General features: G+C 42.9%; 1 protein-coding gene across 1 annotated transcript; it reads right to left on the bottom strand.

The window, feature by feature from the left end:
* Positions 1-2,230: 2,230 nt before the first annotated feature.
* On the bottom strand, positions 2,231-9,709 carry NDUFC2 (NADH:ubiquinone oxidoreductase subunit C2). The gene is made up of 3 exons (XM_032641786.1): positions 9,387-9,709; positions 4,261-4,404; positions 2,231-2,413 (listed from the first exon to the last, which is right to left on the bottom strand). The coding sequence occupies exons 1-3, from the start codon at positions 9,553-9,555 to the stop codon at positions 2,364-2,366; spliced, it is 363 nt and encodes a 120-aa protein (XP_032497677.1). The 5' UTR covers positions 9,556-9,709; the 3' UTR covers positions 2,231-2,363.
* Between the last annotated feature and the right edge of the window lie 3,210 nt (positions 9,710-12,919).

Genomic DNA, 12,919 nt, shown 5'->3' with positions numbered 1-12,919 from the left:
ATGGGGAGGGGCCATGAGGAGTTAGAATCCAGTTCAACGTAAAGATGAATTTCTCATAGCTCTGGCCATAGGAGAGGAAGGAAGTGGTCCAGTGGATGATTAGGGTGCAGAAGGGGCTTCTGCTCTGGAGTGGGAGTGAGGGTGGCCTAGGTGAGAGAAGATCCCCTCTGATGCTCTCCTCCTCTCTCCGCCAGGTACCTAGCAAATCTTTTCCCTCAAGGTGGTGTTACAAGCAGGTAACTGAACTAGAACTCGGAAGGTCTTGTTCACTTGACTCTGCTACTAACTTGTGCAACTATGAGCCTCTCATTGGGCCTCGTTTTCCTAGTTATTAATAAATATAGCAAATGCAGTTTGTCAACTGTGGTGATGTGGCAATGCAAGGGATTATTATCTTCCAAGACTGTTGGTCAGAAGACTAGGTCAATGGTAAAGAGGAAGCATTATAACTCATGGAATTACTGACTAGAGTTGAGAGGGGACCTCAGCATTCATCTAGCATCTGCGCAGATAATATATCTGGGGACTGTGCTTTGTCTCCTAACACCTCAAACTTACAGATAAGGATATGGATCCTGTTACCTTATATAACTTCTCTTTTTTTTTTTTTTTTTTTTTTTATGCGTTACGCGGGCCTCTCACTGCTGTGGCCTCTCCCGTTGCGGAGCACAGGCTCCGGACGCGCAGGCCCAGCGGCCATGGCTCACGGGCCCTGCCGCTCCGCGGCATGCGGGATCCTCCCAGACCGGGGCACGAACCCGTGTCCCCTGCATCGGCAGGCGGACTCTCAACCACTGCGCCACCAGGGAAGCCCCTAACTTCTCTTTTTTTAAAAAAAAATTAATTTACTTTTTTATACAGCAGGTTCTTATTAGTTATCTACTTTATACATATTGGTGTATATATGTCAATCCCAATCTCCCAATTCATCCCACCCCCACCCCCACCCCCCTGCCACTTTCCCCCCTTGGTGTCCATATGTTTGTTCTCTACATCTGTGTCTCTATTTCTGCCCTGCAAACCGGTTCATCTGTACCATTTTTCTAGGTTCCACATAGATACGTTTGTGCCCCGGTCCGGGAAGATTCCACATGCTGCGGAGCGGCTGGGGCCGTAAGCCATGGCCGCTGAGCCTGCGTGTCCAGAGCCTGTGCTCCCCAACGGGAGAGGCCACAACAGTGAGAGGCCCGCGTACTGCAAAAAAAAAAAAAAAAAAAAGACACCAACTCTGAGTGGTTCACACTCTTACACCTGCTGAGCACAGGTGAACTATATTTATTGCAGTAGCAATAAAAAATACCTTGTATTTGTACATATCTTTATTAACCTCTAAAGTACTTTCTCAGACACAATTTCATTTTTTTTTTTTCAATTTCATTTTTAACAAGTAAGACTCAAAAGAAGAGAGATGGAACCATCTGATTTGCCCATCTGCTTATATTCAGACTGCCACCTAATTTGAAATCACATATAAACAAACACTTTTATTAATCTCCAAAACCTAATCTGATTATAAAATCTGACTTTGGAAACAAAAACTTTTTGGACAAGCATTTGGACTTGATAAGCCATAAAGAGTAACCTCATTCTAGTTAGGTGGGATCTCTTACTTCTAATTGCACCAAGCTCCACTGTGGACAGAATTAGCTACTGAGCCCACTTTCTCCAGGATGATCCATCTAAGAGCTGAGACCCCTTTGCCGTGTCAGCTGTTCTCCTGGTCTTGAGTTTCCTCCTTCTCAACCACCCTCTATGTTGTTGCAGAGAGCTCAGTAATACAAACATGACCATGTTATTCCTATTTAAAATCATTTAGTGACTTTCCACTACCTACAGAATCAAGTCAAAATTATTCTGCACGACTCACAAAACCTTCCATAATCTGGCTTGCTTGGTTTCACTTGGCATTAGAACTGGAGCAGGCAAAACTCTTCTGTAAAGGGCCATATATTAAATATTTTAGGCTTTGCAGACCATTAGGTCTCTGTCACAACCACTCAACTCTGCTGCAGTAGCATGGAAGCAGCCATAAACAGATAAACAAATAAGCTTGGCTGTGTCCAGTAAAATTGTATTGGCAGTGAGCCAGATTTGGCCCACAGGCTATAGCTTGCCAACTCTGAACTAGAACCCCATTTTTAAATCTGCCAGATGGCTTCTTAAAACTAGGTAAATGGAAACTGACCATTCTCTGATGAACTATTTTTCTTATGACAAAAAGGAGTCAGAGTGCTTATGATGATCATTTTAATCACAAGGTGTTAATGTATAGATTAACATAAACTTCAGATGTCACAGAAACAGTTCCACAAAATTCAGAAAAAACCGGTATCAGTGAAACTGGAGCAAGCATTTTGGAGACTTCAACGCACTGGATGGAATTCTTCAAGAATTTTACCGTAAGTTTTCTTATCTATAAAAAGAAAGATCACAGAAGATTTTAAAATTGTGTTTAAAAAATCATATTTCCTGAAGAAAAATTAACACTTAATATTCTTTTAAGAACTGCCTTATTTTCTAGTCCTCAACCATGGCTTGGCAATCACTGAGGCATTTTGTTCCACTGAATGAAGAATAACTTTGGAAGAATCTGTGGTGACATCCAGATGGTTATCTGGAGGGGCAAAGGGCTGCCAGGGGGATCCTAGCTGAAGGGGTAAAAGAAGGAATGAATAGGGAGGGGCCAGGAGCCGAGGCGTTCAAGCTCTCCATGACTGCACTGTCCGTGCAGAAGGCTCTTGGCACACTTGCCAGTAATCTGCTGCTCAGAGAGAATGAGCCCGTGAGGCTACACTCACTGCCAGAGGGAGCTAGTGGAAATGTGGAGGCAAAGAGCCAGAGGTCTGGGACTGAGGACTAACTAATACTGGGTCTCCCTCTTAGAAATCAATATTCCCAAGATTCCTTTTTCAGATCTAACATCCAGCAGTTCTGCGTATTTCCCATCCCTGATACACCTACTATTCATGGCTTTGTATTAGTCTTTGAGCTCTTCATTGGCAAAAAAAAGTTGCCTTTCTGATCCACCATAAACATCACATATGTGACTGAAGGCTAGGGAAATGTTAGAGTAATACAATTTCAGAGCTAAATAGGACCCTACACATCATCATTCAGTCTGATGAAATTTAAATGCTTAATATTATACTTTTCATAAATAGGAAAATCTAAAAATCTATATATTTACAAAATTTCAAAAATTTCCTACACTCATTCATTCACATATGTACACATCTATATTGTGTATCTGTATAAAATCTGAACAAGAAAACAGCTGTATTACAGTTATATTCACAGCTGCACAAAGATAAGTAGAGTATGCTAAGGAAATTCCTGTCTATAGCTGGATGAAGGCTTCATTGAGATGATGAATCTTGAGCAGGAATTTGTTGGGTGCGCAGAGTGGAAATGGGGCAAGAGGAGGACTAAGGAGGTATAGCATGTACAAAGCAATATAGGGCAGGTTCAGGACAGCACTTCATGAGGCAGGAGATGAGGCAGGGCTCTATGTAGTTCAGGCCAGCCATTATTTATTAAGTGCCTACTATGTGTAGGCTCTGTGCTGGAGGCTGGAGAAACAAAGATGAAGCTACGGTCCAGTGAGGGACACAACACAGCCTGTGGGTGATAAGGGGTGGATAAGAGGTATGAGTTAAGTGTTTCTACCAGGTAATTAGCTCAGCCTGGGAAAACAAGCCATCCTAGGGAGTCTTGATTTTATCCAAAAGGCAATGGATAGCTATTTTAAGCACATCCATATTTATCCACACAGATGTGATTTTTGGTAAGACTAAAGGCAGAGGCAAGCTGGAGGCAAGTGCAAGAGCCACACAAGAGATTACCAGGGCCTGAACCAGGGTAGTGGCAAGGGTAGAGAGGAGAGTTCAGAGCTGAGAATTATTTAGGGATTAGAACGGTTAGACTTGATGACTAATGGGAAGTCAAAGACACAGACTTGAAGATGATTCCCAGGCTTCTGGCTGGAGAGCCTAGGTGGACAGTGTGCCATTCACTGAAGCAGGACACAGAAGAACAGGAGGTCTGGGCAAGCAGAGGGGACATGAGTTGTCTGCTGTCTGAGGGACACAGAGATACTCAGCCAGAAACTGGATATATGAATTCAAGAGAATTCTGGTCTATAGACAAAGATATGGAAGTCAACAGAATACAGAAGGCACTGAAGGCATAGGCATAAATAAGATTAACCAGGGAAAATGATACAGAATAAGAAAGAAGTTTTCTACAATTAACTTGAAATACCTTTTTCAGGAAAATCCTCTGGATGTGACTTTACATATGCAAACATATCATGGTCCCTCAGAGCACACATACAGTCTTGACGTTTTAAAAGATAATATCCGACAAAAATAAAGGAAGTAACATATAGAAGCTGGCGATGCAAACCTGAAATTGAAACAAATCCCAAAGAAAGCAAAAATCAGTCACGTGTGTTAAAAATCACATTTTCATGTTTCAGATATATAATTTATTTCTTTCAACATTCTTTTAAGAAAAAAGGCTTTTGTACATGGGTATTCTTTGGGACATCTTCCCAAGGATATCTGGCAACTATGAAAAGCAACATTAAGTCTACAAATATAACTATCGACAGAACCCAAGATTTTTAAAATTCAGGTTTTATAAGTTTCTTCAAGGAAAAAGGTGGATAAGTACAAAAACTTGAATGGCAGACTGAAACAGAAAAAAAAGTTTTTCTTTTTCAATAAGTTAACTTTAGACCTACACTAGCTTGTATTCCAGGACATGTTCAGAAGATGACGAGTAGAGGTAAAGTCCTCTACAGATGGTCTAAAAGCAATCTGGTTTGTCTCCATATACCAATTTATTTTTGCATATCTAGTGGTTACTAAAACAGTACACTGTACAACAAATATATCTCAATTCTCTTTTGTACCTTCTAAATTTTGTAATTTTGCATATTCAAAAACTATGTTTAAAAAATCATCCTACTGGGACTTCCCTGGCGGTCCGGTGGTTAAGACTCTACGCATCCACTGCAGGGGGTATGGGTTCGATCCCTGGTTGGGGAACTAAGATCCCGCATGCCACGTGGAGCAGCAAATAAATAAATAATAAATAAATAAATAAAATCATCCTACTAAAAAAAAAAAAAAAAAAAAAAAAAAAAAAAAAAAATCATCCTACTAAAAAATCATCCGATTATAATAAGACTGGAGAGGATCACATGATCTAGGAAAGCCAAAATTTTAAATGTGAAGGGGAGATGCAAAGGTATAAACTTTATACACAAAAATATTTTTTTGCAAAAGGCTAAGGGCAGGTTTTCTAGCTATGCCTCAGAATTCTATTCCCAGCCCTCTTCTTATCCCATAGATGTTCCTTTGGAGAACTTTTTATTCCTATAGTTTTATCTGTTATCATCTATAAGTAACGTCCAACTCAGGCACCCGTGCTGAACAACAAATATAGCCAAATATTTGACAGATACATTTACCTGAATTCCCCCAAACAAACTCAGTTCCTTCCTATTCATACCTCCTTTTCTTATTTCAGAGAATAAGACCATTTACCCAGGAATCCATGTCCTGGGTAATAAACATAGTAATTATCTTTTTTTTCTACCCTCTTCCCCTACATCCAGTCACCGTCAATGCTACCTTATAAATATTTCCTTTCCTCACTTCAGGGAACTTGTGCTCATTTACACTAACTGGTCTCCCTTTCACCTCATTTTCTACTCCACACTGATCCCAGCTTTTACCCTGTCATGAGAGGAATTTCTACTAAAACACAAACTAGTCTGTCAGTCCCTTCTCCAATTATGGTCAACAGGACCCTAAACTCGTGCATATGATCTCCCAGGCCTTTCATGAGCTGCCTCTTCCACCTTCATCTTCTGACACTCCCTGATATGCACATTGTGCCCAGCAATACTGAACTACTTTTAATTCCTCACATAAACTAGGCTCCTTCATGCTTCTATATACCATGCACTGATTACTTATCTGTCCAGCAACTTCCTGAGCCTTCAAGATTCAACTCAGACATCACTTCTGCTAAGAAATCTTCCTATAACTTTCCTAGAGTTAAAAGGATGAACTCATCTCTATTAATATGGAAATTGCTATAGTAATTATTTCTCTCTCTACTACCAGGCAAAGTCAATGTTTGATTCGTCTTTGTATACCAGCACACAGACAGCACTTAATAAATATATAATAAATGGATGAATGGCCTTGGGCAAAGCAATTTACTACCTCTAAAACAAAGATAATACCTAACCTATCTTTTTCACAGTAGTTATTATAGTGTTTTGGGAAAATTGTAAAACAATAAAAATGCAAAGTATCACTATGACCTGGGACTGACAGGGACCAGTCTCTTCTGCATTCTCCCTTAGCCCAAAGAGCCACTGCTTCCCCTAATGGGCCACCTGTAATACAGCAAACCAAAATGTGCTGGGTTCTCCCGTGTGCCACTGGACTACACAGATACAAAGACTCAGACTCTCTGTGCTTACTCATATCCCTCACAGAAGATTTAGATGATATCAGTGTCCTAGCCCTAAAGGCATGGCTTGGCCTCTTCTCAAGTCCTCATTTCCCTAGCCTCTTCTCTTTCAGCAGTGGTCTCCCTTTCACCACATACACAACCCTCCCACAATCATTTTCCCCTTCTTTCCTTTACTCAGTGAACCTAAACTTGAAAGCCATGGTGCTCTTTGCAGAATGCCATAAACTACTGATATATTAAACTAGAAATCAATAAACATTTAATTTTGTGGATTACACTTAGATACCAACTAACTAAATTTAGGGCAGGTAAGTGGTAACCAGAAACAAGGGTTTAAAAACAGGTGATGGGAGAAAAGCTTAAGAAAAAATTGTATTTAATATTTTCTGCTAACTTGAAAAAGATCTGCACAACTTGATTTCATTAACAATATTCCAACTACCTACAGAATGCCAGGTACTCTCCATGGCCATAGTTGGAAAATCGACTGTATATTTCTCTTCCCCACTCCTCCTATGTGCATAAAGTTGTACCACAATTCACCTTTTTAATAGATAACGCCCATCTGGTTTGTAAATCTTTGGATGGTTGGGACAATGTTTTATATTTCCTTGTAATCTACACATTCATTCAATAAATATTCATTGAACATTACTATATGCCAGACATTGAACTAGATAAACACAGTATGCATTCAATAAATGCTGCTGAGGAAAACTATTTCAATAAAGTCCTCAAGACCTGAATTTTCCAAAGCAACTAAGGGGAAACCCAGGAACTCTGACCCCTAGGCCTGGGCTAAGTGCTTTACATCCATTATCTCACCTAGTTCTCACAGCCACACAAAGAGGTAGACACCATCCCTATTTCATAGATGAGGAAACTAAAGCTCACAGAGATAAGTAACTTCTCCAGAATCAAATGGCTAGTAGGGAGGAGGTGGTGTCAAATCCAAAAGCTTGTGTTCTTAACTACTGTGCTCTTCTGTCTCCCAGAAAAGGCACAAAACATTCTTTGACAACAATGAGGTGAGATTAAGTGATACATACTTCAAATCTCAGCCAACCGTTTCTTCCTCTGGAACAGGATCCCTCTGATCTGAACCTCCTTTATGCTCCCAAAGCACTCTCTGCTCACCCACCTCTATCAAAATACCTGTCTGTCACACCTAGACCCAGATCTGTTTGTCTCCCTGAAACAATTAGGAGTTCCTCAAGGGCAGGTCAGTATTCCTCCCCCCATACACCCAGTGTGTAACACTGCCTGGCACAGATAAAGAGCTCAGTTAAGGTTGAACAAATATATGGTAAACTGTTTGCATAACAAGAGCTAAGGAAAGGGAAACCTGTTAGGCACCTTGCGTGTGCCAGGCATCTGCCTATAGAATCTCACTTAATTCTCAAAAAAAAATATGCAAAGATGAATTATTCTCACTTTATAGATGAGGAAACTTGAGCCCTGACCAAGTAACTTGCCCAAGGTGACATGGCTGGGAAGCAGCGGAGCAAGGCCATTTAATTCCAAAATGGAGCTCCTTCCATTACACCAAGTGACAGGCATGGGCAAGTGTGGAGTGGTGATAAGAAGGGAGAACACCCCATAGTTCCTAGTGGCAGAAATGGACAAAGATCACTCCTTTCTGTGGAGTGGGGGCATGTCCAAAGCAGACAGGATCTCAAGTCTATTTGAGCACTAGAAATGCCAAAATTTGGTGGGTTGGGAGTCAACCTCCAGGCATACATACAGCTGGAAGAAGGCAAAAGGGGCACAAGTGAGGTGATTCCTGCTTGCCTGAACCATTGTATTAGCCTTCTTCCTAGCTGGGCTCCCTGGCTCCAATCAGTTACTAACAAAGTTGACCTTTTAAAACACAGGTCCAATCACTGAACTTCCTCTGATAGCTTTCAAAAGCATGTAAGGTTCCCATCTGCCTAGAGAATAAATTGCCACCATCCACCTAAATCTTTGTTGCCTTATCGCCCTACTCGGCACTCACTCATCAACTGCCCCCCATTCAGGTGCTCTTGCCCCCCATTCACTCCCACTAGCCTCCCACGGGCCTAGAAGGCTCTCTCCAAGTATCCGTCTGACATATCAAAGCTAAATTCAAACACACCTTTTACAAAGTTTCCCTCTCTTCCCTTTGGAAAGCCATAGACTTTAGCACAGTTAACTGTGTCACTATCACTGCTGGTTTCAGACAGGTGAACACTGATCTACTAGGAAATACAGCCCAGTGGTTTAGAGCCTCCTACTCAATGTGAAGTCCCCAGACCAGCAGCGTCTGGGAGATTGGGACCATCAGGCCTCTCTCCAGATCTAATGAACCACCACCTGCATTTTAACAAGATCCCCAAGTTATTAGTATGCACATTAAATCTGAGAAGTGCTGGTTCTGAACAGCACCTTCTTTAAACTCTGAAGTTTACAAACAGACTGTGCTACTTAGGACCTTGGGCAAGCTGCTTTAATCTAAGGCTCTGTTTCCCCATTATGGATAATACCTCTCCCCCACCTCACCGCCCAAGGTGTCTGAAGACTAAATGCTATAATGCACGCAGTGTCAGTAGTGCATTGCATCGACTGATCGCTCATTTTTGCACACCCCACAGCACGAACTGAGAGGGGAGCAGGCAGTTCAGTCCGGGGTCCTTCACAGACTCACTGCGAGGTCGTGGGTTGCACTGCATCTCAGTTTCCTGAAATGACACTCTGGCCGGCCCGATTCTGAGAAGCTCACGGGGCGCTGATACCTGAGGGAGGCGAGGCGGGGCCTGTTAACGCGAAAAGGCCCGGAAAAGCGGAGGCACCTCAGGCAGCCTAAGGCAGAGCCGGCCCTCAGCCCTACGGCCCCCTCTCCTCCCAGACCATCCCGCCCGCGCAGCCCTCACCGGCCGACGCCACCGGCCGCCGCCGGATCGCGTTATCAATCAGGCCGGAGCAGTAACCCAAGAAGCCGACGTAGAAGAGCCGCGGGTCGGTTAGCTTGGGCGGCGGCAGGCTCCGGGCCTCATTCGGCAGGAACTGTAAGGGCACTCGGTCCGGCCGGCCGTTCATCATGGTGAGGCCGTTCCCACTTGAGGCCTGGCCTCTGACCTCCAACTACAGAGAAAATCACCAAGACCACGGCCGGGACCCAAGCCACGAGCTTTCACCTCTGAGCGCGGTGCTGAAGGGCATGGCGCGAGGCGGTGCGTCGCCCAAACACTTCCCCTTGCACGCTGCTGCCGGAAACGCGCACGCGAGGTTCCGGGCCACTAAGTGTCCGGCGTTGCTCGCTTGCCGGCCGGCGCTAACTCCACGGAAGGGATGTCAGGGCTTGGTAGCGGGGGTCGAGGAGTACGGGAAACGAGCCATACTGCGAGAAGACTAAGAGATATTGATTTTTTTCGCCCAACCTCCCCCACCCACAATTGCCTCTCCTTTTCCCGCCCCAGAATGTTCTTTCAGCAAGAATTTATCTTTATATCCAAAACCCACAAGTGGGCTTGATGGATAGTTTTAAGAAACGTAATTAATTGAAATAAAATAAAAGCTAGTTTTCATTTCCTGCGTTTCCTGTCATTCATTCGCACAGGCACACCCTCCACAAAGCCTAAAATTAAGGTCCAGCCAGCCATAAAGAATTTGGAGAATCCCAGCACTGGATCACTTAGCTAAACTCTCGAAATTCAGCCTGGGTCTTCAGGTCCTTGCACGTCGCTGAGGGACGAGGTGTTTCCCAAAGATTTGAGGACTGAAAAAAAAGAAGGAATCTATAACATTCTGCCAAGTAATTGTCCAGTCTCTGCTCCCCTGCCTCCAGGACTGAGGAGCTCCGATCTCCGAACAGCTCTCTGTTTAGACAGCCCTTCCTGATAAGGAGCTAAAATGTCTTCAACATTTTATCTAGAGGAATGCTGATTAAACTAGAGGTTAATGCGAAGCTATATGCATCAGGTATTGATCTCCAAAGTGGAAGAATTAAGTTTCAGTTAATAAAGGATGAGGCTTTTATGACTACAAAAAGCAATATCAGATCCGTAACATTTCAAGTTAGGATTTTCCAAAGGAACGTGTATTGGAACAGTTTCCTGGAAGGCAGCAAATGTTTCAGAGGTTCACAGTCTTTTTTTTTTTTTTTTTTTTTTTTTTTTTGCGGTACGCGGGCCTCTCACCGTTGTGGCCTCTCCCGCTGCGGAGCAACAGGCTCCGGACGCGCAGGCCCAGCGGCCATGGCTCACGGGCCCAGCCGCTCCGCGGCATGTGGGATCCTCCCACACCGGGGCACGAACCCGTGTCCCCTGCATCGGCAGGCGGACTCTCAACCACTGCGCCACCAGGGAAGCCCCGGTTCACAGTCTTTGACCCAGTAATTACGTCTGAGAATCTGTCTTATGTAAATACTAGTATGACACGTGCACAGTCTTTTTTTTTTTTTTAACCACAGTGTTCCTTTTAAAATTATAACAAAAGGGGCTTTCCTGGTGGCGCAGTGGTTGAGAGTCCACCTGCCGATGCAGGGGACACGGGTTCGTGCCCCGGTCCGGGAAGATCCCACATGCTGCGGAGCGGCTGGGCCCGTAAGCCATGGCCGCTGAGCTTGCGCGTCCCAAGCCTGTGCTCCGCAACGGGAGAGGCCACAACAGTGAGAGGCCCGCGTACCGAAAAAAAGAAAAAAAAAAAAAAAAGAGAGATAATGCCTAGCATAGTACCTGACATATAATAGGCTCTCAACAGAAAGGACCACAATGTGGGACTTCCCTTTGTGTATCACTTGAAGGGCTGTCACAAATGGGAATAGAACCTCATTATGTATTGTTCCAGAGACCAACTGGTAAAAGTAAGAGGAAGAAAAATATTAATTCAGCATTAAATGCCCTAAGAAACAACTGCACATGTAGGAGAGGCTGCTTTATGAGATGGTGAACACCTCGACACTGCCTAATCAGCTACCTATTCATTCAGGAAAACTGTAAAAAATAAATCCTCCTCGAATGCTCTTCTGAGAGTCTCCAGGATTCTAGGATTCCATGATGTTGTACATAGGTATATTATGGGTCCTGTCCTTTTCACAGTTGTTTCTATATATACTATACTGTTTTTATTTCTGACTCCTTTAAACAAAGAAGAATAGGGAGTGTTGCTCATTGACCAGTTCTGTAAGGACTAACCTGCTGCAGTCACTGATGGACAGTACACTCTCTGCTTCAGACAGAGGAAATTAAGACAACAGGATGCTCTGTACTTTGGACAAACAGTTCCCTTATAGTTAGATGTATATCTTAGGAAGAATTTTGTTTTTTGGATGGCTTGAATTATATATTTTTTATACAGCAGGTTCTTATTAGTCATCAGTTTTATACACATCACTGTATACATTTCAATCCCAATCAATTCATCACACCACCACTCCCACCCCCCAGCTGCTTTACCCCCTTGGTGTCCATACGTTTGTTCTCTATATCTGTGTCTCAATTTCTGCTCTGCAAACTGGTTCATCTGTACCATTTTTCTAGGTTCCATATATATGCGTTAATATACAATATTTGTTTTTCTCTTTCTGACTTCACTCTGTATGACAGTCTCTAGATCCGTCCACGTGAAACAAATGACCCAATTTCGTTCCTTTTTATGGCTGAGTGATATTCCATTGTATATATGTGCCACATCTTCTTTATCCATTCGTCTGTTGATGGGCATTTAGGTTGCTTCCATGACCTGGCTATGGTAAATAGTGCTGCAATGAACATTGGGGTGCATGTGCCTTTTTGAATTATGGTTTTCTCTGGGTATATGCCCAGTAGTGGGATTGCTGAGTCATATGGTAATTCTATTTTTAGTTCTTTAAGGAACCTCCATACTTTTATCCATAGTGGCTGTATCAATTTACATTCCCACCAAAAGTGCAAGAGGGTTCCCTTTTCTCCAGACCCTCTCCAGCATTTGTTGTTTGTGGATTTTCTGATGATGCCCATTCTAACTGGTGTGAGGTGACACCTCACTGTAGCTTTGATCTGCATTTCTCTAATAATTAGTGATGTTGAGCAGCTTTTCATGTGCTTCTTGGCCATCTGTATGTCTTCTTTGGAGAAATGTCTATTTAGGTCTTCTGCCATTTTTGGACTGGGTTGTTTGTTTTTTTAATATTGAGCTGCATGAGCTGTTTATATATTTTGGAGATTAATCCTTTGTCTGTTGATTCGTTTGCAAATATTTTCTCCCATTCTGAGGGTTGTCTTTTCATCTTGTTTATGGTTTCCTTTGCTGTGCAAAAGCTTTGAAGCTTCATTAGGTCCCATTTATTTTTGTTTTTATTTCCATTACTCTAGGAGGTGGATCAAAAAACATCTTGCTGTGATTTATGTCAAAGAGTGTTCTTCCTATGTTTTCCTCTAAGTGTTTTATAGTGTCTAGTCTTACATTCAGGCCTCTAATCCATTTT

Source organism: Phocoena sinus, chromosome 8 (genome assembly GCF_008692025.1).
Source record: "Phocoena sinus isolate mPhoSin1 chromosome 8, mPhoSin1.pri, whole genome shotgun sequence".
NCBI lineage: Eukaryota > Metazoa > Chordata > Mammalia > Artiodactyla > Phocoenidae > Phocoena > Phocoena sinus.
The sequence above is the reverse complement of the archived record's forward strand: the minus strand, read 5'-3'. Positions and strand labels throughout refer to the sequence as shown.